General features: G+C 40.2%; 1 protein-coding gene across 1 annotated transcript in view; it reads right to left on the reverse strand.

Moving 5' to 3' along the window:
• The window catches only part of SLC6A14 (solute carrier family 6 member 14), a 25,015-nt gene extending 14,548 nt beyond the window's left edge, over positions 1-10,467 (reverse strand). Inside the window, exons 1-6 of the mRNA XM_047716850.1 lie at positions 10,336-10,467; positions 9,179-9,344; positions 5,848-5,979; positions 4,443-4,604; positions 3,207-3,345; positions 1,296-1,428 (exon numbers count right to left, since the gene is read on the reverse strand). Coding sequence (XP_047572806.1) covers positions 1,296-1,428; positions 3,207-3,345; positions 4,443-4,604; positions 5,848-5,979; positions 9,179-9,344; positions 10,336-10,383 — 780 coding nt within the window. The 5' untranslated portion in view covers positions 10,384-10,467. The remainder of the gene's footprint in view (positions 1-1,295; positions 1,429-3,206; positions 3,346-4,442; positions 4,605-5,847; positions 5,980-9,178; positions 9,345-10,335) is intronic.
• Between the last annotated feature and the right edge of the window lie 16,445 nt (positions 10,468-26,912).

A 26,912-nucleotide genomic window follows, 5' to 3' on the forward strand; every position in this document is an offset into this window, starting at 1 on the left:
ATCCATAGATGTCCTATGTTTGATAATATGCCCAAGGAGACAATTTAAAGTCATCCAGAGACCAATAAAAATTAATCGCCTAGGCAAATGGCCTTTAATGGATTATTTCAATATTAACGTCAAAAAGGAACCACAGGTTTCAAAAATGTGCAACTGAAACATTATTTTGGAAAGTTTCCACTGACTTTGTGGGGCCCACTGGATTTCTCTGATCTAAACAGAGTGTCTCCAGAATTTAGCATTAACTGAACGTGCTAGATATTATATCCAGAATACAAAGATAGTAGCCACTATCTCTTTAATCTCATTAAGGAGATTCCAGTTTAGTAGTTACACATAAATACTCACTTTTCTGGGTACCGTACAACTGTTCTCGGAGAAAATTTCATGTTGTTCCCTGAAATTGCCATGATGCTCTCGGGAAAGTTTAAAAAATAAAGCAATAAAGGGGGAAAACAGGTTTTTCAGAAGAGGACTTTTCACTGAAAAGAGGGTTCTGAGTCGATTCTGGCCAGCTTAAAGAGAATGACTGCATATTTGATTTTTTTTTCCTCTTTCTCATTGAAGGAATCCTGACACTAACCCTATATAACGAGAATCTAGACTTGCCAAACCAAACACTGCAATATATAATTCCATCCAAGATGCTTATTTATATAATAGGTGACACAATTTTAAAATAGACACTTGAGCCTCTGAATGCTATATTAGCTAGCGGGGTCCAACTTCTGTAAGTACAGCTGACTCCTGAACAACACAGGCTTGAACTATGTGGGTCCACGTAGACGAGGATTTTTTTTTCAGTAAATACAGTACTGTAAATGGGTGTTCTATAATTTTCTTCATAACATTGCCTTTTCTCTAGCTTACTTTCTTATAAGAATAAGGCAGATGATTTTATATATATATATGTATATAATATATTAAAAAACATACTAAAATAGGTGTTAATTGACTTTAGATTATCAGAAAGGCTTCTGGTCATTGTGGGGGAGTCAAAAGTTATAGCTGGATTTTCAACTGCGGCGGGGGTTGGCACCCCTCACCGCCACATTGTTCAAGGGTCAGCTATAATTGCATGATCCTGGTACTAGTTTTTGCTTGTTTTGTTGTGTTTCTACTAGGAGCAGAGATCTTATGTATTTTCTTACAGCTAGGCTGCCTACTTAGAAAGCTTTTCACACATTCAAATGTTCTCATTATAGAAAAAAACATGCATTTGATTATGCTTGACATTGAACTGCAATGAAATTGGAAAAGAGCTACATCACTACCTAATGTGTTTTCCAAATTACCTTGCCAGAAGACTTGATTCCTTTAAATAGCGCTGCTCCAACTATGAGCCAAGCCAGAAGAAGACAAAGTGCTAAATACCACACAATTTCTCCAGTCTCATCCATTCCACTTGACCGCCGGAGTGCCACCTTACTGAAAACACACAAGCCCTTTTTATGAACACAGAATCTTGTCTTCATACATTGAGGTTTGTAATATCTATCAGGAGAAGTTTCAGGAGTATTCTATCTTATGAATACATCATTAATACATTAATACATCAATTTCATGTGAACCTTTTATTTTTTTAAAGATTTTATTTATTTATTTGAGAGAGAGAGAGAGGGTGAGAGAGAGAGAGCACAAGAACAGGGAGGGGTCAGAGGGAGAAGCAGACTCCCCACTGAGCAGGGAGCCCAATGCAGGGCTCAATCCTGGGACTCCAGCATCATGACCTGAGCCCAAAACAGTCACTTAATTGACTGAGCCACCCAGGTGCCCCCCATGTGAGCCTTTTATTGATGCTATTGTAAGAGGCGAAAGCAGTTCAATGAAAAGCTAGGCTCTGAACTTTACGGTTAACTGTAGCCAATCCAAAATTCCAAACCCTAGAATAAAAGATCTATTAATTCCTTTAGCTATGATTTGCCCCCTAGTATTTCAAAGCTCTTTCATGTAAAAAATAAAATAATAACCTTACATCAGATTATTTCTTTTATTTGTTACAGTATTTTTCTCAAGGTAAAAAGATGAAGAAAATATCTAAAATCATTCATCATTCTTGTAGTTAGCATCAAACCTAAATGATCCCAATTTTATGCCTTTTTCAAAGGCTTTCTGTAAAAATCAATGATTTCTATTAGGAACGTGCATGAATCTAGGATTTCAGTTCTTAGCTTGATGTTTGGGAACATTTTAAAATCCAAATTTTAGGGGTGCCTGGGTGGCTCAGTGGGTTAAAGCCTCTGCCTTTGGCTCAGGTCATGATCCCAGGGTCCTGGGATCGAGCCCTGCATTGGGCTCTCTGCTCCGCAGGGAGCCGGCTTCCTCCTCTCTCTCTGCCTGCCTCTCTGCCTACTTGTGATCTCTGTCAAATAAATAAAATATTTTAAAATCCAAATTTTAAAACGGTCCCACAGAGCATGAACGTTTAGATGAGGAAGGGCTCATTACAGCAATAATCATGGTAGTTTGGTAAGAGTAAGAGGTAGGTATAAGTCAGGAGAGTAGAGAGTGATCAACTGAAGTTAATGCAAATAAATATAAGCCCAAATGTCCACTTTTTCATGCAATGACAATTATAAACAAAATGGATAATGAAGAATTGCAGCTTTATTTTTTCTTTTTTAAAAAGATTTTATTTGACAGAGAGAGAGATCCCAAGTAGGCATAGAGGCAGGCAGAGAGAGAGGGGGAAAGCAGTTTCCCCACTGAGCAGAGAGCCCAATGCGGGACTTGAACCCAGGATCCTGAGATCATGACCTGAGCCAAAGGCAGTGGCTTAACCACTGAGCCACACAGGCGCCCCAGATTGCAGCTTTAAATAACAATTTTGCCCCCAATATTACTCATCACCCAACAGTTTATCATTCGAATTTGCTCATTATATTCTAAAATTTGAGTATTCTTTTCTTCAGAGCAATGCCCTAACTTATGCATGATAAGCACCGAACAAATCATTTCTGACAGTATTGCGCTCATTTGATAAACAAGTTATAAATGACAATTGGTTGACTAGAAGCTGATCTTGCAAGTTACCACTACCCACACAGGCTAGGTAAGCATTTGAGTCCTATCAAGTGTAGTTTGCTCTGATTCCCCTTTTTTTCTACTTATATGAGGTAAGGAACGAGCTGATCCATATTTCATTGTTATTTCCAAAAACTTTTAAACAACACCTGTTTAAGAAGTAGATCATCTAGCATACTTACTTCCAATATTGTTCACTGGGAAGCTGTCCTGGCTGATAAATTTCACTTCCATTGATGCAGTTTAAATTGTGGATGTCTGCCCAGCTTTTATTCACTTGGATAATCTCCCCCGGAATTATACTGACATTACAATGAGTAACTAAATATTATAAAAAAAAATACACAGACACATACTTAGTTTTAGACAAGTACTTTTCAGGGGAAAAAAGTGTTCATTGAAAGATTTATTTATCATTTTAGAGAAAGAGAGAGCATGTGAGTGGAGGGGCAGCGTGGAAGAGAGAGAGAGAAGCAGACCCCTCACTGAGTGTGGAGTCTGATACAGGGCTGGATCCCAGGACCCTGAGATCACGATCCGAGCCCAAACCAAGAGTCGGCTGCTCAACAGACTGAGCCACCCAGGCACCCCTCCTGAATGAAAGTTCTAATGATAAAATTATTAAGCCATTTAGATTGTTACTTGGTGAGGGCAGAAGAGAAATCTTACAGGTGAAATAAGCCATGCACATTCAGCATCTTAAATCTCTGCTACTAAGCTGGAATGAGTAAATATCTTCCCTTTCAAACTGTGATTATATGTATAGTAATAACCGCATAAAGTAACAATCATTTCGGATGGGACTTAGTGCTCTAAGGAACTTTTAGTATGTGGACTTATTTAACCTCTGTAGATAAATGACACCTTTAAATTCCTAAGAAGCCTTAAAACTTTATTACTTTATTCTCTGGTATACATAGGCAATCCCAGTGGTAACAGTCTATAAAATCAATACTATGTAATTCCAAAGATCAGCCATTTAAGATGTGGATGACACTCGTGGGCTCCTGAAACACAATAGCACTATCATGGATAGCGCTTATCTCTACCACATTCCCACTTTCTTCCTCCTCTCCTGACTACTCTTAAGAATGGCTTGGCTTTACCAGTGGCCCTCAGAAATAACATATTGCATTAATCGATTTTCAAAGTTATCCATGCTTTATCCTGCTGTCATCAATAACCCATGGCTCACTTTAAACTTTGATCTTTAAGTAATCTCTACACCCAACATGTGGTTCAAACTCACAACCCCGAGATCAAGAGTTGCATGCTCTTCCGACCGACTGAGCCAGCCAGGCGCCCCACCTGTGGCTCACTTTAAATTGCCCCTAAATTGGTTGGAAAATCATGTAACCCTTGAAAAGATAGAATGATTCTCCATTCACAACATTTTTAAATAAATAAATGACATTTACCTATAGGTGACCTGCTACAGTTCTCGTCTGCCCAATCTGAGCAATTTTTCCATGGTAGTTCACTTTGGAAAGAAGCAAACATGTAATAAAGACTATAGGCAATTATGACATTGTAATAGATTGTCACAAAAATGGATATCAGGACCATCGTAATTCCCACACCTGGAAAAGAGAACAATTGAAATCAAAAACAAACAAGTGCAATTTATTTTGCTAATTCATAAAAAAGCTGCATCTCAATTTCCACAAAATCTATTTGAAAATGAGAAAGCAGGTTCAAGCAGCGTCTTTTCTTTTTTTCGGCGGGGGGTAGGGGAGTGGGGAGGAAAGACCACTCTCTAAATAGTTTTTTCCCGAATTTAAAATTATTTTGATGACTGGCTTTCTGAAACCATTTTTTTAATTAACTAGAAAATGGTACTAAGATCAAGGTCAGAAGACCTGTAGGGATCCGTCAAGTTCAAGTAATCACCCATGGCCATTACTCTCTTATTATGTCTGAAAGTTCTCGTCAGACTGGGTCCTGTTGTTAAAAAGAAGCAAACACTATTCAAAGCTTGTATCCTATTGACCCATTGACCACTAATTACATCTTCCTCTATAAACCAATATTGTAGCAAGTAGAAGACAAAGGCTCGGAGTTAATGTACAAGATTTCAATAAGCACGTGTAAAGAAAAGTCAATAATTCAGTAACAATCTGAATTTAAATTTGCGAAGTTTCTTGAATGTTGTGGTTTCAAGATGCAATTTAGCATACTGAGTACAACCCGTGTGCTCAAGGCTCACTTTTGAGGTGGCTTCCTTAATATTCCCGCACAATGTTCTATTCGCCTCACTCTCAATTTATTTTTGATGCTGTGTTGAAGACTTTACACTAGCTCACACCCAAACCAGGAAGTCTGTTTGATGCTTAAATAACAATCGAGGCACTCTGAAAAACTTCGCCAGTGTCCTCTTCTATTAGGGAATAACCCAGAAAACAGGGTGACCTGCCCTTTAATTTTCTGAATGAGGCATTTTAAAAGATACACAAAAGCAAGAAGACAAAAGATGGCACATGGAGGAGGAAAAAAAGCCAGAGCCACAAAGTGAACACACAGCTGGACTATAACTGTGTGCCCCAGGACTGTAAAAGGTGAATGTAGGACAGTAATGACACCCTTACAACCCCCTCTGGTATCCTTCCTAACACCTTCTGTATCTTCAGCCTGAGAGAAACAGAAATACAGATTAGCATTTGGTCTTTCATTTCTCCAGCAAACATTCAGAGAAACAACATCTGCTACTTTGCCTTTACCAGATCCAAATACGAAACATTTTCCCACCCCCCCGCCCCCCAGTGAGGACAGTTATAGACACCAAGAGACCGATAGGCACAATAAGAAAAACATTTGAATACCAACCTTGAAATAATGGGAGAATCCTCCAAACTGAAACTGGACCTAAGCTAGCAAATTGTCCCAATGAACACTCCAGGAAGAACAGAGGTAAACCAGCCAGGGCCAGCATGATTGAATAAGGTATCAAGAAGGCACCTAGAAAATGCAAAACAGAACCAAAGGGCTATTAGGTCCCCAAACGCCGATGGCACGTTGATAACCAGCCTAACATTTTGAAAGCATTCTGATATAGTGGAGTCAGAGGCCTAGGTTTAGGCCCCAGATTTACTAGTTTCTGTGAGAAAGTAGTTGCTTCTCGAAACCTTGGTTTCCTCATCTGTGAAATGGGATTCTAGTATTACCTAAAGAGGTTGCTGTGGTTATTAAAAACAATAGCCTGTAAAAAAGGAATCCACAGGCGGTGAATGATCACAGACTTCGGAGTCAGATACACCTAGGTTTCTATCCTGACTCCACCATTTACTAGTTATGTGACCTGGGGCAATTTACCTAACCTCTCTGGACCTTGGGTTCCTCCTAAATGGGGAGAGCGAGGCCAACTCTTCAGTCTGTGGTAAGGGTTCAGCTCTAGAGCCTCTGTGAAAACACTTGGCAAAATGGCAGGCACAGAGTATGTGTTCAAAGTTTGTTTCCCTCCTTTCTCCTCTCCAAATAATAGTCTGTTTTTGTAAGACTTTGGGTGCAAATGCTAAATGTGATGATTCAGAGTGTAAGTTATTGCTGCGGCTAAGTGGATTCTTCTCCAAATTGTCATCATAAGGGTCTTTCCTAAATGTTAGTAAGAAATTTCCTGGCTTTGTTAAAAGATTCTGAAGTTTGGAGATGCATTCAAAGTTAACTTTCTGGGGCGCCTGGGTGGCTCAGTTGGTTAGGTGTCTGACTTTTGATTTCGGCTCAGGTCATGATCTCGGGGTCGTGGGATCAGCGTCGGGATCCACCTTCCACGCAGAGTCTGCTCACGATTCTGTCACTCTCTCTCCCTCTGCCCCTCCCCTGCATCAGCATGTGCACACTTGCTCTCTCTCTCTCTCTCTTAAAAAGTTAACTTTCGTTTTAAAAGCAAGGACCAATGCTCCTGCATTTAGATTATCCAGATCCCTTTTTGATGTTTTTAAAATTTTATTACTTTACTTTTTTTTCCATCCACTTTTGAGACATAGTAAATTGCTCATTCGAACTTTGGCCAGATTGTAGGTAGAAGCAGGGACAGAATATTAAACTTATTGATCAAGTACTTGACAAGTCTTAACAAAGTTTAATAAGAAAATGGGATCAATAGATTAAAAATGGGCTTTTGGATTACATATATGTCATTGACCTACATGGCACTGTTGTCCTCATGTATTTTTCATATTATGATATCGTAACATCATACCTGGGAATTACATTTTCCCAACCCTCAAAATATATTCCATTAAAAATAATGAGACAATACAATACTTGTTATGTACAAGTCCCTAGTCACTAGAACATAAAGACAAATATGCCTTTATAGATGTTGCAATGTACATACCATCATTGCTATGACTAATAGAAGTTTTGTTCTTAGCAATGATAAATATGAAGAAAAGTAATACAGACTATCCCTGTCTACAACAGTAAGGGAAATGTTACTAGCCCATTATAAATAGTTGTGTGTGTGTGTATGTGTGTGTGTGTGTGTGTGTGTTTTTAAAAAAGGATTATTTTCCTGAGTGGTATATATAGCTTTTTACCCATTATATTATTGTTTTTATTATCAGCCATAATTGGTAAACTGCTAATATAATACCCTGGTCCCAAATTGTTGATACTGCTGTCTCAGGCCCTGTGCTTGTATGATGCTTCTCTTTCATAAACTAATAAAAGAATCTATAGATAAAAATGATTCCAGATTTTAGCCATAGTTATCCAAACCTAAGCATATTTAAAAATCTGATCTATTGACATGTGGCAAATCTGAATTTCGTGTTCCTCTCCTCCATTTGGACAGCAGAGAAAGAAGCGATCAAAAGAGCCTAGATTACGCATTGCCCAAATGATACGATCTTTAAAAAAAACTGAGAATTGATGTGGGATATTAATTTTTAGAGGAAAAGGTAAGAGAGATAATAGGATACAATAAATAATAGCATTTGGGGAAGGGGTGCTACATTTCAATTTCTCTATTAAATCTAGTTTAATATAGTTACCGGAAGTTTATGGCCACCACTGGGCTGATGTATGATGACAAGTCACAGGAAATTTCTGATCCTGAATACTAGAGGCTGAAAAGGAGTCTGAATGCTCTTCACTACAGGAGACCTTAGGACTTAGACACCTACAGGCCTGGGATTCCTAACTCATTTTTCCAGTTCAAACTTAGACCCAACCTATGACTAAACGATGTAGGCTCCAGAGAGGGGAATTTATTGCCACCAACACTTAAAGTGTTTGATAAACAGAGCTTCTCTCTTAAGTCTCCACAGACCAATATGAATGTTCTAAGGCAACCAATTAACAAGGACTACAAGATTGAAACATCACCACAGAAAATCCTATTATACCAAGGAAAATAATTATAGTGGCACAGTTTCACTGGTTCCCAATTATGAAATCTAAGGGCATGTCACCTCTACACTTCTAATAGAACCTGTAATTACGAGTAAATAAAATATGGTGTAAGTGAAAAGTTGTTTCGACACTACTAGAGAATTGGGCAATTCATTTTGTGTGTCACCTCAGAGTTATTTTTTTTCTCCTTGCTCTAATTGAGTCTTCCTTAATGATCTCTGAGGTATAAACAGTATCATTTTGCAGAAATTAACCACCTAGTCTTGAACTAAAGTCTGTTGCACATTCTAGAAGGATCCTTTACGTACATGGTCAATCCAATTTGGAATACATGTAACTGAATATTGCAGCTTAAAATACTAAACCTTTACTTTTTTATCAGCTTCTTCCACATTTGTATTTCCAAAATGCAATGCCTTACTCTACTTAAACCACCGGTATACTTGAGCTTCAAATTAGAATGAAAATCCCCAGCCTCTTGCTTAGATTCAGTCTTAAATTAAGCCAAACACAGCTTGAGTCTGAAAAGATTATCACAGGAACATGTATAAATGAAGAAAAGCAAGTCATAATGGAAGACTACATTGGATCCTAAACCAGAGATGCAGAAGTGTTAAATGTACAACTTTTATCAAGTTTATGCCTGAAGATTTTTGCAAAGCCAGCTTCCTAACTTGACCTAGCAACTCATAGTCTAATGACCCAAACTGTCATGCACCTTCCCTCAGTTCTTAAACAGCCTCAGAAGCCACACAGCACATCATTTTTACTGGAAGGGAAAGAAGTTGGGGGTGGGGAATACCTCCGCCATTGTTGTAGGTCAAATAGGGGAATCTCCACACATTCCCCAATCCCACTGCATATCCAACCATAGATAGAAGATAATCCGATTTTTTGGACCAGTTACCACGGTCCTGATTCTCATCATTTTCACCAACATGGAAATTCTCAGATGAAGCCGTCACTTTCTAGGAAAGAGAAAATATCAAGAGTTTGTCTGTCTGCTATTAAAAATCCACAGAAGTGTAATTTTACACACACATGTGGGGGTGCACACAAACATAGATGGGGGGGTGCGGGGGGAGAATGAACCCAAAAGCCTTAGCTGAGAGAAACACTTTCCAAAGGTTGAGGAGATTTCTGCTAATGGCTGTTTTTACTTTACAACATTTACCCCTTGAAATGAAAAACAAAACAAAACAAAACCAAAACTGAAAACCTCTTTAGGTGGCTATAATTACTACTTCTTTGGGTGAGATCATCCAAATTTTGGATGGTTACATGTGGTACTCAGCATGAAGGACAAACGAAGGTGGACAAATAAGGCTTCAGATAAAGAAGACTTAAAAATGAATTAGGTAAAATCAACACTCTTGAGCTTGCAGGAGATCTTTGAGAAAAAGGCACCAATATAGCTTCTACTAAAACAAAGACTTTATAGACTCCTTTTCCTATAGGCTGATAATTTAGGATGTACCGAGTTAAGGTAAATTTAACTTCTCTCCCTATCCGTGGCTGGAAGACACAGAATAATATTCAGAGACAAATTCCCCTGTCCCACCAGGTGGAGTAGCTCTCTCTCCACCTCAGAGGGAAGGGGTTCCCTCCCAACCTGTTAGCTGCTCTGGGGTATGGGATGTTTCCTCGGGTCAAATAAGGACAATGCATTTTCTCATTTCCCTCCAGCATATGGACACAGTCTGGTGAGGGACAAAAACCAGGATTCTGTGGGCATACCCAAGGCAGAGGTTGAGATGACTGATCCTAAGTCTTCTGGTTACCTCGGTAAGAGTTGTTCTCTTTTCCCTCTACCCTATAGGGACATCTCAGGCACAGTTGAAGGCAACTGAAGAGAAAGGTGGAGAACCAGGAACAGCCACAGAAGGCAAAACCTGAGACGCCTCCCCTGAAGTGTTCCCTTCCCAGGCCCCCCACCCTTCCCAGTTTCCAGACCCCTACCTCCTTCCCTCTGCACTTGAAGAAGCTCGGGCACTTCAACTTGTCCATGGTTGACTCACTCCCTCAGCTTGCTCCGCCTCGTCTCACAGTCTGGCTTAGCTCGACTGGTGGCAGGTGCACACTCCCCAGTCGCTACCTGCCTGAGTGAGCCACCTTGCCCAGGGGTGGGACCATTTATGGAGGGAGCTCTCCCCTCCCCCTTCAGGGAGCCCTGTCGTGTCAATTACCGGAAGGGACCAAAGTGAGGCTCTGGTTTTTCCCCAGGTAAGCTGGCATGTAGCAATCCCCTGTCCCAGCCCCGGGAAAGGGCTGGGCTGTTCAGGAGCCGAGCAGCCTGAGCCCAAGTGACTGACAGCCCTTGACTCAGAGCCCTGCAGGTGCCTTCGCAATCTCGCCTGCCTCCTTTCCCGGGTTCCCTGCTTCCTCCTAACCTCTCTTAATCTGGTCTCTGTCCTGACGCCAAGTGCTGATCTCCACCGGCGCTGGGGGGGGGGGGGGGGGGGGGGGGGGGGGGGGGTTGTGAAGGGCATGGTCTGTGGGGTGCGTTCTGTTCCCCCAGATTCTCCTGAACAGACCCTATCATCCTGGGCCCTGGGATTTTCCCAGTTTTGCCCCTCACTCCAAAGCACGTGATCCCCTGGGGCAAACGCTGCTCCCAGAGGGAAAGCTCCCGAATTGGGCACCTTGAAAAGCAGCCACCTGAGATAAGGTTACTCAGCTGGCTCTGCCTGAAAAGAGCAACTTTGAGACGCTGTCCCAGGGACCTTTCTCAGCCTTCAGGGACAGCGTTGCCCTTTACAGAGATTGCTTTGTGTAGTATTTCAAAGAGGGCAAACAAAAACAAATTATCCAGCGGGTTTATGGGAAATTCTAACCCTAACAAAGGTCTCCACTTTGCAAGAGTAAGGCCTAGAAAGTAAACTATGAGGAAACCTCTCGGCTTGGCCAGGGAGGAGAGAATTACTCTAATGCTGTTTACCAGGGCAGCACCTTTTTCTCAGAAAGCTCAAAGGATTTCATCTGATTCAGGTCAGAGAGGGTGGAATCGGGGCACACAGACGAACCAGCGGAGAGTCAAAACCTGTAGCCCGTGTGCAGCTCCTTTGTTCTCCATCCGCCGACGTGAATTTCTCACTTGCAAGGGAAATACACCCCGAGAAGTCTGGGCAGGTAAAGCTCATGAGGGAAGTGGAAAGGTGGTCATGAGAAAGCATTAATGGATTTCACCTGGCTTTGTGTTGAACATAGCACAGGCTGGTTATGTCTGTGTGCGTGTGCGCGCTTGCGCACGCGCGCATGTGCGCACGCATGCGCATGCCCGCCCATTATTATTAGATACACACAACTAGGTGTGACCTAAAGGTTAAAATGAAGGAATTATTGGCCTGTCTCAGACCTAGAAGAGAGGAGAGGCAAAGGGACATAAAACCCTCTTTGTAAAAGGATGAGCTGAAAAGCGAATCTAATCGAATGTGCCCAATTATCAAATAGAAATTAAAGGGACGCGCCAAGGGGTGCCGCAAACAAATGGTGACTGTGGGACTAGAAAGAGAATAGGAGTCTTAGGGATAAATAGATTATGGGGATATCAAGACAGAGGTAGGGGGGTATAGAGGAAACAACTAACAATTCTCCCTGCCTATTACACAGTCGAGAAATGTCTGGCAACTTGGAGAGCTTAGAGCAACAGGGGCATAACATTTAAAACAGAAGGTATTTGAGAGAAAATATTGTTTTTTATTTGTTTGAGGGATATTTTCCCATTGTCGTGCAGCTCTTGCCATTCTCTGCCTCAAACTCCTAAGCTTGCGCGCCGTTTCTCACCCCTGGGCCTTTGTTCATGCTATTTCTTCTGGAAATTCCTACTCTACTCATTTGGATAACTACTTAGTCTTAGGTGTCACCTCCTCCAGGTCTTTCCACATGGTTGCACCCTAATTAGGGCACATTGGGTTTGGATGCCTGTCCTCTATAGTCCTATGAGCCCCACACTCACATTACATCATGTGAAATTATTTGCTTATGATCCTCTAGACTGCCGGTTCTCCGAGGGAGGGCAGGGAAATGGTCCTAATCATTCCTGTATTCCCAACACCCCGAACAAAACCTGACCTACACAGGCACTCAGTAAATGCTTATTAGGAAATTTGACTCAGAGAGGCCATCTAACAACTCTGTGGTCCAGAAAGGGAAAGGACAACTGGTTTACCATCCACCCCCAAGAGATCATAAAATACCGGGACTGTATTTCCTTCTCTTTGGGTTCTGACTTATTAACTAACAAATTGTATTTATGGATTTTTTTTAATTTATATGAGACTTGAAAGAAGTATGGTAGTTGATTGGGTAGGGGCGCCTGGGTAGCTCTGCTAGTTAAGTGTCTGCAGTCCACTCAGGTCATGATCTCAGAGTCCTGGGATCGACCCCTTCCTGGGACTCCCTGCTCAGTGGAGATCCTGCTGCTTCTCCCCCGCTCCCTCTGCTTGTGCTCACTCTTTGTCAGTCAAATAAATAAATAAAATCTTGAAAAAAAGAAAAACAAAAAAGAAGTTGGATGGGCATAAGAAAGAGGGAACGACATAAATCCAGTCACAGGGGTATGAATGAGCAGGATGTAGGAGAATATGAGAAGAGTCTGCTAATTGATAGGCTAATAAGAAATAAGGTTGGAGAGACAAAGTGCGGCCATTTATGTGCCTCGAAATCTAGGCCTAAGCCTTGGTCTAGCAGGCAATAGTGAAATGATTGTTAACTTGGGAATGACACATAGTACACTCTACTTCAGTTGTGCAAAAACACCTCAAAATTATAATTAACGATCTCCATGCACTGAGTTGTGCAATGCTGGACTTTTAACTGTGGGTCAGCTCTTCCAGGACACCCACACCACAGCCATGAATCTGCTTAGCTGTAAAAAAGAAAAAGAAACACTGACCATAATTTAAAAATTTATTTAGTATGTGGCCAGCAACTAAAGATCATCTTATAACTGTGATTTGGCCAGGAAAAAAGTTAAGAACCAATCCAATAGTTATCTCCCACATTCTTTGCCCTTAGCACTAAGAATCCATTTATGTCATTATTCATAGAAGTCCCTCTGATATTTTTAGTCACAAAAAAAAGGAGACTCCTTCCAGCTATTTGGATATGAAAAGTTTGCACTAATCAGAAGTCCTTTGAACAATCTCACAAACACAGTGTCTTACTGAGCAATGGCACTGTTCTGTATAGCCTTCTCCCAGAAAAACCCCATTAAATTTCACCAGCTGAACGACTTAAGAAAAGCAACCCTACTTGTCTATCAACAGGAAAAAGAAATAAATATGTATTTTTAAAATCCTATCATAGTAAATGTGTGTATATGAATTATCCTTTCCAGGTCTATCATTTCAGGGGCTCCTGAGTAGCACAGCTGGTTAAGCATATGACTCTTGGTTTCAGCTCAGGTGGTCATCTCAGGGTTGTGACATCGAGCCCCACATTGGGCTCTGTGCAGAGTCTGCTTAACACTCTCTCTCCCTCTGACCATCCCAACCATGCTTTCACTCTTTTTCTAAAATAAATAAATAAATAAATCTTTAAAAAACCATTTAAAGTCTATCATTTCAGAAATTAAACACTTGATTAAAAAATTAGACTCTAGGGGCAGCTGGGTGGCTCAGTTGAGTGTCTGCCTTTGGTTCAGGTCATGATCCCAGGGTCCTGGGATCGAGTCCTGCATCGGGCTCCTTGCTCCGTCTGCTTCTCCCTCTCCCTCTGCCCTGCTTATGATCTTACTCTTTCTCTCTCATACTCTCTCAAATAAATAAATCCTTAAAATTTTTAAAAATTAGACTCTACCCATAGTCAAAACAAATTAATAAGTAATTAATAAACTATTTCTTTAAAAAAAAGTTTCTTTCAATTCTAGGAAACAAGACTTAGGAAAGACGGATTGCATAGATGTCCTTGCTGACAGCTGGGTAATGATTCTCTAGCTGAAACAACTAGTGAAGGGGCAGAAAATACACACTCCTTTCTTACAGAATACTAGAGGGTACCATGCCAGAGAAACTTGAGAGAAAATGATAGCTCTTGGTGAATAATTTCATGTGGGTGCTTTCTAAACAGGAAAAGTTCACCTGTCAAATTTCATAATTTTTTAAGTAGACTCCACATTCAACATGGAGCCCGACTCAGGACTCAAACTCAAAAGCCCTGAGATTGAGACCTGAACTGAAGTCAAGAGTTAGTCACCCAACTGACTGAGCCACCCAGGCACCCCAAATTTCATAACTTCTATGTTCACTGTGGCATACCATACACCTTTTCTTAAGTATTAAGTGTACAAATCATAGGTGTACAGCTTGATGAATTTTCACAAACTTAGCACTCCCAGGCATCTAGTTCAAGTTCAAGAAACAATAGTACCAGAACCTCAGAAGACCCTTCCTTAACCTCCTCAAGGTTACCCACGATCTTGAATTTTTAACCCCATCAATTAGTTCGGACAGTTTTTGAACTTCATATAAATGGATATTATTGCACATATCCCTTTATGTCCCATTTCTTTGGGCTCAACAATATATTCTGGAGCTCTAACCATACTATAGCATAGACCCATAGTTCATCTATTGTCATTCTGCATGGTATTCCAATGTATGACTATACCACAATTTATTGATCAATTTTGCTGATGGACATTTGGGCTGTTTTCAGATGGGGGCCATCTTGAAGAGCACGGCTCTGAACTTTCCTGTAACAGGGTCTTCTGTGTGTATTTCTGTTAGGTGTAGACCTAGTGTGGATGTTCTGGGTCACAGGATATAGCTTATTTGTCTTTAGCAGATGTTGCCAAACACTATTCCAAAGTGATTTTCCAATCTGCTTTCCCTCTAGCACTACCATATCGACTTTAAAGGCCACGTAGAATAGAATGGTTTTGTGGAAGAAGGAGAAGGAAGATGGAAAGAAGCGGGCACGTGATGAGAAAAGAGGAGAAATATGTCCTGGGCCAGGTACTGTGTTAAGTGAGCGACATTTCAGATCTCATCTGATTCTCAGAGAACCACTTTGAGGTAGAAACACCCATTTTACAACCACAGAAACAGAGGCCCCGAGAAGCTAAATGACTTAAACAACTATTAAGTGACAGGTCTGATATTTGAACCTAGACTATCTGACTCTCCAGTTGATTATCCCAAACCACCTTATTGTAAGGACATGAGCACAAAATGTTGGAAAATGCTTTATCTGTGGAATTCCTGCCACAGAGGACTTGGCACTCCATCAGCAGAAAGGATGAATTGGAACAATTAGGCATCATTTGATCCTCTATCCATTAGAACAGTCCACCAAAACGAAACCTTTTAATCTCATCTTTGGGAAGATTGAAGAAGCTTTTCCATATCGCCTCCCTGAAGGAGAAGTCATGATGTAGATAATTATGATTCCCAGCTGAGTTTCACACTGTCAATTTGCAAGGGTCACCATCGAGAGATTCAGATTCAGCTGATTCATAGTAAGGCTGCTGTGTTCAGTGTTCAGGGTGAGGGCTGGATTTCAGTAGCTAGAGCTTAGAAGCAAAGAAAGACGTGCAATGCTCTTTCTGTAACAACAAACACAGAAGACTTGGAGCCTGTGGGACCAAATCCCATGCAATGCAGCTTTTTTTTTTTTAAACATCTTTAACCAAACCAGTACTTTTTAAAAAGATATTTATTTATTTATTTAAGACAAAGTGAGTGAGCACGTGAGAGAGAGAGAGAGAGACCATGAGTAGGGGGAGGGCAGAGAGAGAGGGAGAAGCAGTCCCCACTGAGCAGGGAGCCTGATACAGGGCTCGATCTCAGGACAATGGGATGACCAAGCCTGAAGGCAGATGCTTAACTGACTGAGCCACCCAGAAGCCCCTAACCAAACCAATCCTTAATACGAGAGATACCTGAATCAAACCAAGCAATAGAGCTAGTGTGACATTTTTAGGTCTTTATTTATTTATTTTGTGCATGTGAATAAACAAATCAAGAATTTTCTCTCCTAGGATATATAAGACCTTTCTTCACTACATCAGCATCATTCTTTCCAGCACTCTGAATCCATTGGTCATGTAGCCACTAGAGGTTCTCTTTAAATTGTTAGCGACAATGAATAAACATTTTAATTTGACCTACTTATCTGATACTATTGTAATGATGCATTAAAGGAAAAAAATATTTAGGCTTCACTCTTAATACACTGGTATTTCTCTTTTGGAAAGCATTTCTGTAAGGCATGCTAACTCTCAGTTTGCATTTATAATAATAAACTATATCAAAACTATATCAGAACTAGCTCTTAGGCATTCAGGCCCTTTAGAGATCCAGGTGCCCAGTCTTTTGCTTTCCCACCTAAGGAAATCAATCATTCACTTCGTATGAGCCACAGAATCATTGCTTTTGTTAACTTGTTAAATAAAAGCAAGCATTAAAAAAAATCAAGTCACTACTTGTGATCTCTCTCTCTCTCTGTGTCAAATAAATAAATAAAATCTTTAAAAAAATCATGTCATTGTGGGACCTATCTGAAATCTACGTACTAAAATCCTTTAAGAAGATAAAATCGATTAAAAAATAGATATGTTAATACTATCTCTCTTCATGTGCAGGATTTTTCAATATTTTATTATAATTAAGAAAGATCAAATTGGGACTGGTTACATCTTCTAAGGAATGGGAAGAGGAAGTACGATGAGCAGCACGGGTCATGTGTATAAAATACAGCATTCATTTTTTTCTTGCTTGGCTGAGGTCCTTTAATGTGAAAGTGATGTACGGTAGGATGTCCAATATGTGAGCCATAGAATGCAATTCTTTTCCTCCTTCACCAATACAGCGATGTTCTAGCTTCTTTTGCTAAAAACTGACATCTGGAGGGCTTGCTGAGACCATCTTCATCTATGGACTTTCTTTTATTGATGAATGTCATAGCAATTAATTTGTCTTTTATGACCATCAAACAACACCATCACTAACAACAATAACATTACCGCCTCCAAGAATAATAACCACCACAACAGTAATAATATCAGCTACCTTTTGTTTGAGTAGCTGCCATATGCCATATACTTTATGTACATTCGCTCCAATCCTTCCAACAACCCTACCAAATAGCTACTGTTATTATCCCCATTTTTAGAGATTAATAAACAGGCACAGAGGGGCAAAATAACTTGTCCAGGGTTCATAAGGTTGGAAAATCTAGGGGCAGACATCCAAACCCAGTTCTATTAACAAAATCTCCATCTTACTTCAGCCTTTCTCGATTATTCTATAACTTCTTTCCCTCTTCCCAACATCCCACCCTTCTGCTCTTTATTTCTATTATTCCTTCCTTTACCCCTTATCATGGCTAACCCAATCCTTCACACAAATTATATTCCCATTCTTGGCCGTTTCCCTCTTTTGGTTCCTCCCCTCTCAATCAGTTTCTCTCTAAAACACAAACATGGGTTAATCAGTATTCATCATCAGTCTGAACAGACAACACCTTAACACCTGCCAGATATCTCACTTCTCCAAGCTGGGGATCTCTTTTGGGAGACTGCTGAAGAGAGGAGGGGTGACTCAGTGTATAAGTCAATTGGATCAGTTCCATAGGCTTCCTACAATCAGAGATCAGTTCATGAGACCAAGACCAAGACCTCTGCCATTACCCGTGGGAGGAAGGGCTTATAAATAAAATAGAGTCCAGCACTATAATCTTTTTTCTTATAGTTATTAACATAGTGGGGGTACAGCCACCAGTCACTGGTGGTCAGGATTTCAGGCTCCCCAAGACCCAGTGTTATTGGGATAATGTTGTTTTCAGGGTTAAGTGTGATGACACACCTATTTCGTAATTACACAACAACAGCTAATTCCTTAGTGGGTTACAAACTGACTCATTTGTTTAGATCTTTTGTGTCTAGAAATGAAGAGAGCTATATGATTAAGACTTAGTGGGAAATATTATTGAAAAGTGCAGGAAAAATGAAAACACTACCTCTTACATACTACCTTTCTGTTAAGTCATTCTACCAATGGGAGTGGCTCATTCCAATGCGGCATACCAAGTGAACTAGGTGCAATGAGTATTAGTCTTATTTTCCTAAATAGTTAACAGAAAAAAACACTCAGGTTGCTGTTGCATAACTTCATGATGCAAAAAAAAAAAAAAAAAAAATCTGTGGGGCTAGAAAAACGGCGACATTTCCTGATGATAAAGGTACTAAATCCTATTACCTATTCTTTTTTTTTTCTATTACCTATTCTGACTAGCATGTCCTTTAGGAAATAGAAAAAATAATCATACGGATATCCAGTTTATTGAACAGTGTTGTGTACACATGTAATTTTTTTCTGATTACTGCTTTTAATGACAGTGTGTTGAGTCTCCATTTCCTGAACCTTAAAAATACCTCAGGAGTAAAACTGTCACTATAGACGACATGATATTATGTATTAAAAAAAAAAAAACCCTAGAGACTCTCCCGCCCTGAGAATTGTTGAAACTAAAATAATAATAATAATAATAATAATAATAATAATTCAGTGAAGGTGCAGGATAAAAAAATCAATATACAAAAATCTGTTACTTTTCTATATAATCATGACAAACTATCAGAAAGAGAAATTAAGAAAAAATTCCTAGCTACAGTTGCATCAAAAAGAATAAAATAGGGGCGCCTAGGTGACTCAGTGGGTTAAACCTTCTGCCTTCGGCTCAGTTCATGATCCCAGGGTCCTGGGATCGAGCCCCACATCAGGCTCTCTGCTCGGCAGGGAGCCTGCTTCCCTTCCTCTCTCTCTGCCTGCCTCTCTGCCTACTTGTAATCTCTGTCCGTCAAATAAATAAAATAAAATAAATCTTAAAAATTTTTTAAAAAAGAATAAAATACCTAGGGATAAATTTAACCAGGGATATAAAAATTCTGTATACTGAACACTATAAGATGTTGATAAAATAAATTGAAGAAGACACACATAAATGAAAAGATATTTCATGTTTATGGATTGGAAGAATGGACATTGTTAAAATGTCCATGCTACCCAAAGCAATCTAGAGATTCAGTGCGAATCCTATCAAATTTCCCAAGGCCTATTTTCACAGAAATAGAACAAACAGTCCTAAAATTTGAAGGGAAGCACAAAAGACCCTGAACTGCCAAAGTAACCCTGAGAATGAAAAACAAAGCCAGAGGCACTGTAATCCTTGATTTCAAACCATATTACAAAGCTATAGTAATCAAAATAGTGTGGTATTGGTATAAAAAAATGCAAAGATCAAAGGAACAGAATAGAAAGTCCAGGAATAAACCCATGCATAAATGGTCAATTGATTTACGATGAAGGAGTCAAGAATATACAATGGGGGAAGGACAGTCCTTTCAGTAAATGGTGTTGAGAAAACTGGACAACCACATGCAAAAGAATGAAACTCTTACATCATACACAAAAGTTTATTCAAAATAGATTGAAGTCTTGAATGTAAGATCTGCAACCAGAAAACTCTGAGAAGAAAATATAAGTAGTAAGCTCCTTGATGTCAGTCTTGGTGATGATATTTTAAATATCAAATGACATCAAGAAGCAAAAGAAACAAAAATAAAAATAAACAAGTGGGACTACATCAGACTATAAAGCTCATGCGCAAGGGCGCCTGGGTGGCTCAGTCCATTAAGGGTCTGTCTTCAGCACAGGTCGTGATCCCAGGGTCTTGGGATCGAGTCCCACATCTCTGAGCAGGGAGCCTGCTTCTCCCTCTCCCTCCACCTCCTGCTCCCCCTGCTTGTGCTCTCTCTCCTTCTCTCTGTGTCAAATAAATAAATAAAATCTTTAAAAATGAAATAAAATAAAATAATAAAAAGCTCATGCACAGCAAAGGAAATCATCAACAAAACCAAAAGGGAATGTACTGACTGGGAGAAGATATTTGCAAATTGTACATGTGTTAAGGAGTTAGTATCCAAAATATATAAAGAACTGATACAACTCAATAACCAACCAACTGACTGACAAACAATCCAATTTAAAAATGGGCAGAGGGGCACCTGGATGGCTTAGTGGGTTGAAGCCTCTGCCTTTGGCTCAGGTCATGATCTCAGGGTCCTGGAATCGAGCCCCGCGTCGGGCTCTCTGCTCAGCGGGAAGCCTGCTTCCCCCTCTCTCTCTGCCTGCCTCTCTGCCTACTTGTGATCTCTGTCAAGTAAATAAATAAAATCTTTTAAAAATAAATAAATAAATAAAAATGGGCAGAATATCTAAATAGACATTTTTCTGTAGAAGACCTACAGATGGCCAACAGACACAGGATTAGATACTAAGCATGACTAATCAGGGAAATGCAAATCAAAACCAGAAGATACCACCTCACACCTGTTAGAATGGCTATCCTCAAAAAGACAAGAAGTAAGTGTTGGAGAGGATGTGGAGAAAAGGGAACTCGGTGTACTATTGGTGGAAACGTAAATTTGTGCCTCTTTGGAAAACAGTATGGAGTTTACTCAAAAAATAAAAATAAAAACAGAACTACCATATGATCCAGCAATTTCACTCCTAGATATTTATCCAAAGAGATGGAAAGCACTAACTCAAAAAGATATCTGTACCCCCATGTTCGTTGTGGCATTATTTACAATAGCCAAGCTTTGGAATCAATGTGAGTGTTCATTGACAGATAAATGGATAAAGAAAATGTAGAATTGGAGGGCCTAGGTGAGCCAGTCATTTAAGTTTCTGACTCTTGTTCTCAGCTCAGGCCATCATCTCAGGGTTGTGAGATCGAGCCTCGTGTCAGGCTTCGTACTCAGCACAGAGTCTGCTTGAGATTATTTCTCCCTGTATAAGACCTCATGAACTCACTTACACATGGGATCTGAAAAGCTCACAGATACAGAGAATAGATTGGTGGCTACTAGAAGTGGGGGATGGAGAGGTTAGGCAAAAAGGGTGAAGGGGATCAAAAGGTACAAATGTCCAGTTATACAATTAATAATTCATAAGGACATAATACATAGCACAGTGACTACAGTTAATCATGCTGCATTGCGTATTTGAAAAATGCTAAAGGAATAAATCTTAAAAGTTCTTGTTACAGGAAAAAAAATCTATTTAAACTATGTATGTCGGGGCGCCTGGGTGGCTCAGTGGGTTGAGCCGCTGCCTTCAGCTCGGGTCATGATCTCGGAGTCCTGGGATCGAGCCCCGCATCGGGCTCTCTGCTCTCTTGGGGAGCCTGCTTCCTCCTCTCTCTCTGCCTGCCTCTCTGCCTGCTTGTGATCTCTCTGTCAAAAAAAAAATAAATAAATAAACTATGTATGTTGACATACTAACTAGTCTTAGTGTTGTCATCACTTGGGAATATATACAAATATCGAGTTGTTCAATTGTACGCCTGAAACTCATATCTTATATGCTAATTATACATAAAAAAAAAAAAAAACAGGGGCACCTGGGTAGCTCAGTTGGTTAAGCTGCTGATTTCAGCTCAGGTCATGATCCCAGGATCCTAGGACCGAGCCCTGCGTTGGGCTCCCTAATCCACAAGGAGCCTGCTTCTCCCACTCCCTCTGCCTGCCACTCCCCTTGCTTGCGCTTTCCCTCTCTGTGTCAAATAAATTTTTTTAAAAATCTTAAAAAAAAAAAACAAGTGAAGGACATATGAGGAGAAACTCTCCAACACCTGAGGTATATAGCATTACTTTCTGATCACCTTCAGGTATGAAAAATTCCAAAGTGATCCAACCCATTTTAAAACCCCAATTCACTGCCTGTCTCCTCTTCACCTTCTTTCTCTCCTTAGTAACAGCCAGACTTCGGCTTAAGGGACTAGGAGCGGTAAGAAAATACAAGTGGCTCTTGTTCCTCCCCGTTCTTTACAGAGTCCCTTTCTCCTCTGCAGCACTGGAGTTGGGAAGAGCTTCTGGGATAATCTGCATTCAGCCGTCACCGCTTCCTTGACGATGAATGCCTGGCCATCCCTGCCCTCTGCCAGGGGGGTATCCAAACCCAAGGTGCGAATGACATCTTCTGGAACCAGATGGATGTGGGGTTGCTCCTTGCACTCTCCTCTGACCTCCAGTTGCCACCTCTTCTAAGGCAACATCTGTAGTACACTTCAGAACCTCTGACTATGGGGAAACCTTCACCCACTGGCAGCCCTCTTGGGTAGCATCCTGGTGAGATGACTCCAGCCCACCTGCTTTTGGTGGCATCGGCTTGAACAGTAGGAAACCCACACATACTTTCTATGCCAAACTGAGAGTTCAGGCTGCTCCTGACAGCTCCTTCTCTTTGCCCTGCCATCTCTCTTTGATTATTTTCTCCTGCTGCTCAAAGAAGCAGAAGAGACAGATCAAATGGTCCACTAGATAAGTGGAGGTTAAAAGAAAAAAAAAATGACAGGCAGGTGTCCTCTTTTTGCCAAACTTGCAATTTCTGGGCAGTAGTTCTCTTGGAGTCCTCTCCACCCTACCCTGTCATTGGAACACGTCTCCTCTTCCTCTTTAAGAAGAAAGAGGACCTGTGGTGGTAATCATTTCACAATATCTACAAATATTAAATCATGTTGCACACATGAAATAAACATAGTGTTATATTTCAATTATATCTCGATGAAAAAGAAATCTATTTTTTTAAAGATCTTATTTATTTGACAGAGAGAGAGAGAGAGAATGGGGGGTGGTGAGGGGCAGAGGGAGAAGCAGGTTTCTCGCTGAGCAAGGAGCCCGATAAGGGACTCGATCCCAGGGCCCTGGGATCATGATCTGAGGCAAAGGCCGATGCTTCACCAACTGAGCCACCCAGGCACCCCAGTGAAAAAGAAATCTATAGAAAATGAGGAAAACGATAATACTTTACACATAGAGCTTTTTACATCTAACTCCTCATATGATTCTCCCAACAATACTATAAAATAGGTAGCAAATATATCATTGTCTCCATTTGACGAAAGAATGTAAAACACAAGAAGCATATGGTTCCCTCAAGATGTATTTTTGAAGGTCCCTGCGTGAGTGATAGATCCAGGAACAAACCCTGGTTCCCTGATTCCGAGGCCCATGGCACGGGCGGGAGCCAGACTCTAACACCGACCTAAGGGGCTCAGCCTTATAGTTGCAGCTGGACTGACAAGGAGACCCTGAGGACCTCTTTCACGAATTCTCCCTGGGCAGGGTTGGTCCAACACAGAGCAGCCTTATTCAGAACCTCAGCCTACTGATGAAAGCCAAGTTCCAGTAAAGACGGGGTTCCTTGGTGCATACCCTCCGCTAGGAGATCATTATGCATGGCTTACCCACAGCCCCTCTCTCTGGAGGGCATTAAGGAGTGGAAGAAAATGACGAATCAATTGCAAATACAGATTTGAGCACTTGGATGAGAGGAGTCGCTGGAGACAGTTTCACAGGGGACTTAGGATAAGCCTTGACTGCAAGGATTAGAGCTTATGTGACAAGATAACTGTAATCGGACAAGAATGAACACGAAGAAGCTCAAATACAAGTCTGACTAGGGCAAAAGATTTTGCATTGGGGAGGGAGATTCCACGGCTCCATTCCATGGAATTACCAGACTGCAAAATTCACAGAGGGACCTTGTCTTGTTCACCAGGGTATCTTCCCAGTGTTTTGAAGGAAGACTGGAACACAATGGGCTCAACTCGGTAGTTATTGCTCACTGAGCCCAAGCATGGAGACCCTTGAACCTGGATTCTGTGCTGTAGGGAAGAAGGAGCCTTCAGAGTTAGCATCAAGAACAAAACCACCTGAGCATTTTCCAAAGTGCCTTTAGAATTATTTTGAGGCTTATTTTGTATCCAGACTTCATCATCCCACACCCTTTTCCTACCCAAGGATATCTCAAAGGAAATACGAGCAAACCAGCAGTCTCCTCCCATGAAATAAGGCCAAAAAATGACCCAAGTAGTGTTCAATCTTATTTATTTGGCTGTCATCAGCATAGGATTTATGATAATATTTGCGATATTTCTTGTGGGTTGAAGATCCAGGCTCACATTTATCTGCATAGTGGATAGCACTCTACATCTGTATAAACTTCTGAAAAGCGATGTGGAAACATGTGTCAAAAATTTGAAGAATGTCCATAACCTTTGACCTGGTATTTCTTCATTCTAGCAATGGAGCTTAAGGAAATGAAGATACAAACAAAAATTTAGCATAATCAGACACAACTAATAACACACAGAGTAACTAAGCATTCATGAATGTTTAAGTAAATTTTACGTTATTCAACCAAGAAAATTTCTGTTGTAGAATAATGACATAAAAATGTGAATATATACCCAGAGAGATTGGAAAAAGTCTGGAAAAAAATTAGCTAAAATAGTAGAAGGAGATTTCTTGAGGAGTGAGAGGATTAATAATTATTAATTATTATTAATATTAATTACTATTAATTAATTCTCATGAATATTTTTATAATCAAAGAAAAACTACACTTTCTGAGTTTATTTCATAATCTATCTTTGCTTTTTATCTTCTCATACCTACTGCAGAGGCAAAAAAAAAGAAAGAAAGAAAATGGACAGAGAGATGGAAGTAACAATACATTCAATGCAACTTTGGAATATACCAATAGGTACTTAGGGAGTATAACTGGGTACCCGAAGCCCGTTCCCAGAGTGGTCCTGCAGATTCCTCCCTTCCCCTCATGTTTCTGCCCCAGGAAGACCGTCCACGCAAACAACAACAGGAATTTTTTATAAAAGAAGAACAAAAACAAAAACAAAAACAAAAACTACAGTTCAATTCAGATGGTCCTCTGTTTTCTGATGTCCCAGGATGGGGAGAGAGTCACTCTGAGCCCAAGAAGCTTTTTGAATTCTAGCCTAAACCTCCATCCTTCTGCTTCCTGTCCTTAAAGTTGGTCTAAACATTTTTAAAAAGGAAGTAAATAGAAGTTTTGGCAATGTTTTCTCTAATTCCTCCCAACTTTGTGGTAATGATAAGTATTAGGAAATAGGGCTACTATAGCCCAAATAGGCAGTTCCCTGCTGGCTAACTTTCTGCTGACATCATCAGGGTAATACCTGGGCAGCAGCGGGGAGGGTGGCTCTTCTCTGAACTCCATGTCCCATGGCCCCCAGTCTTTCCTCTTTCCTTCTCCGTTGCCTTCATCCTCGGCCCCAGGTCTACTGCTCACACATGCTCAGTCAGCCAACGGCCAGAGTGTGACAATTTCAGGGGATAAACCATACATAGATTAGGTAAATTGCAGGTACACAGGCTTATTATTTAAATTAGCACAGCACAGCTTACTTGTTAATTAGGCCTTAAAGAGGCTGTTATTCTAGATTTTTCTCCAAGGCTGGACAGCTCGAACATTTGGCCATCTTCTTCCCTGACAGACCAGCAGGCCGACCCCTCAGGGCTGGGTAAAACCATGCCTTCTTCAGGGGCTCCAAAACGGGACAGCATATAGTATTTATTTCACCTGCTGATTATAAAAGTAGTATTTTTGTTCAAAAAATCATGAAATAAGACCAGTATAAAGGAAAGCAAAAATTATCTGTAGTACCTCCATCCAGGAATAACCACTATTGCTCCATTATATGCCTTATACATAGATATATATGTATATATGTACATATAAACAAAATCAGATCAGTTTAATATTATAAAAAATGTTATAGATCCCATGTATTGCACCTAGTATTATATTCTGAACATGTTTTATATGAACATCTCCTAAATGGCTCCATAGTGTCCTATCACCTGGGCATGGCAATTTACTTGACCTGTTCTTTTTTTGTTTTGTTTTTTTGGTTTTTTTTTTTCACTTGACCTGTTCTTGATGATTTATAATTTTTCAAGTTTTTGTTGTTATAAATCATGTTTGGATAGGCTTCCACATTTATAAATTGTTAAGGATTATTTCCTCAAGATAGATTTTTTTTTAGACTTCTAGATTCCTAGAGGTGTGATTAGAAATCAGAAGGAATGATTGTTTCAGGCTTCAAGATGTCTTTCTAAATTATCATCCAAAATTGTGCCGATTCCCATTATCCCCAGAAGTATATCAGAAAATCTTGGTACTTCTTGGTACACGAAAACATTGGGTCAGTATTTTCAGTATAGTTCAGGAACTCTGACCCAGTCCCAGATACACAAGGGTCTTAATTTATTTATTTGCATACCACATTTACTGCAATTTACTACCTAGAAACAGAAAGATTTTCTATGGATCTCCATACTTTTTTATAGATAATGACTTTTTGATATGCCCATGAAGTCCAGTTATTGATTTTGTTATCTGATATCTCTTAGTCACATTTTTCTGCAAATTCCATTTACCTCTGAACTCTCACCAGAATGTAGTAAAAACTATAGGAACAACGTCCATGTGAAAATCTTTACCAGCTGCCAGTGTGTTCTCAGAAGGCCAGAAGAGTTAGCCAAATAAACTTAAAATGCAATTCCCTAATATTTTGTGTATTAAGATCCATTCACTTCAGTCAGTTCCTGTAAAAGTTAAGTGGGAGAAAACGAACATTTCTTTGAGTGGTAACATTTGCCAGGGAGTGTGTGTCTCATCTCCCATGCACTATCTCATTTAATCATC

Source organism: Lutra lutra, chromosome X, assembly GCF_902655055.1.
Source record: "Lutra lutra chromosome X, mLutLut1.2, whole genome shotgun sequence".
Classification (NCBI taxonomy): domain Eukaryota; kingdom Metazoa; phylum Chordata; class Mammalia; order Carnivora; family Mustelidae; genus Lutra; species Lutra lutra.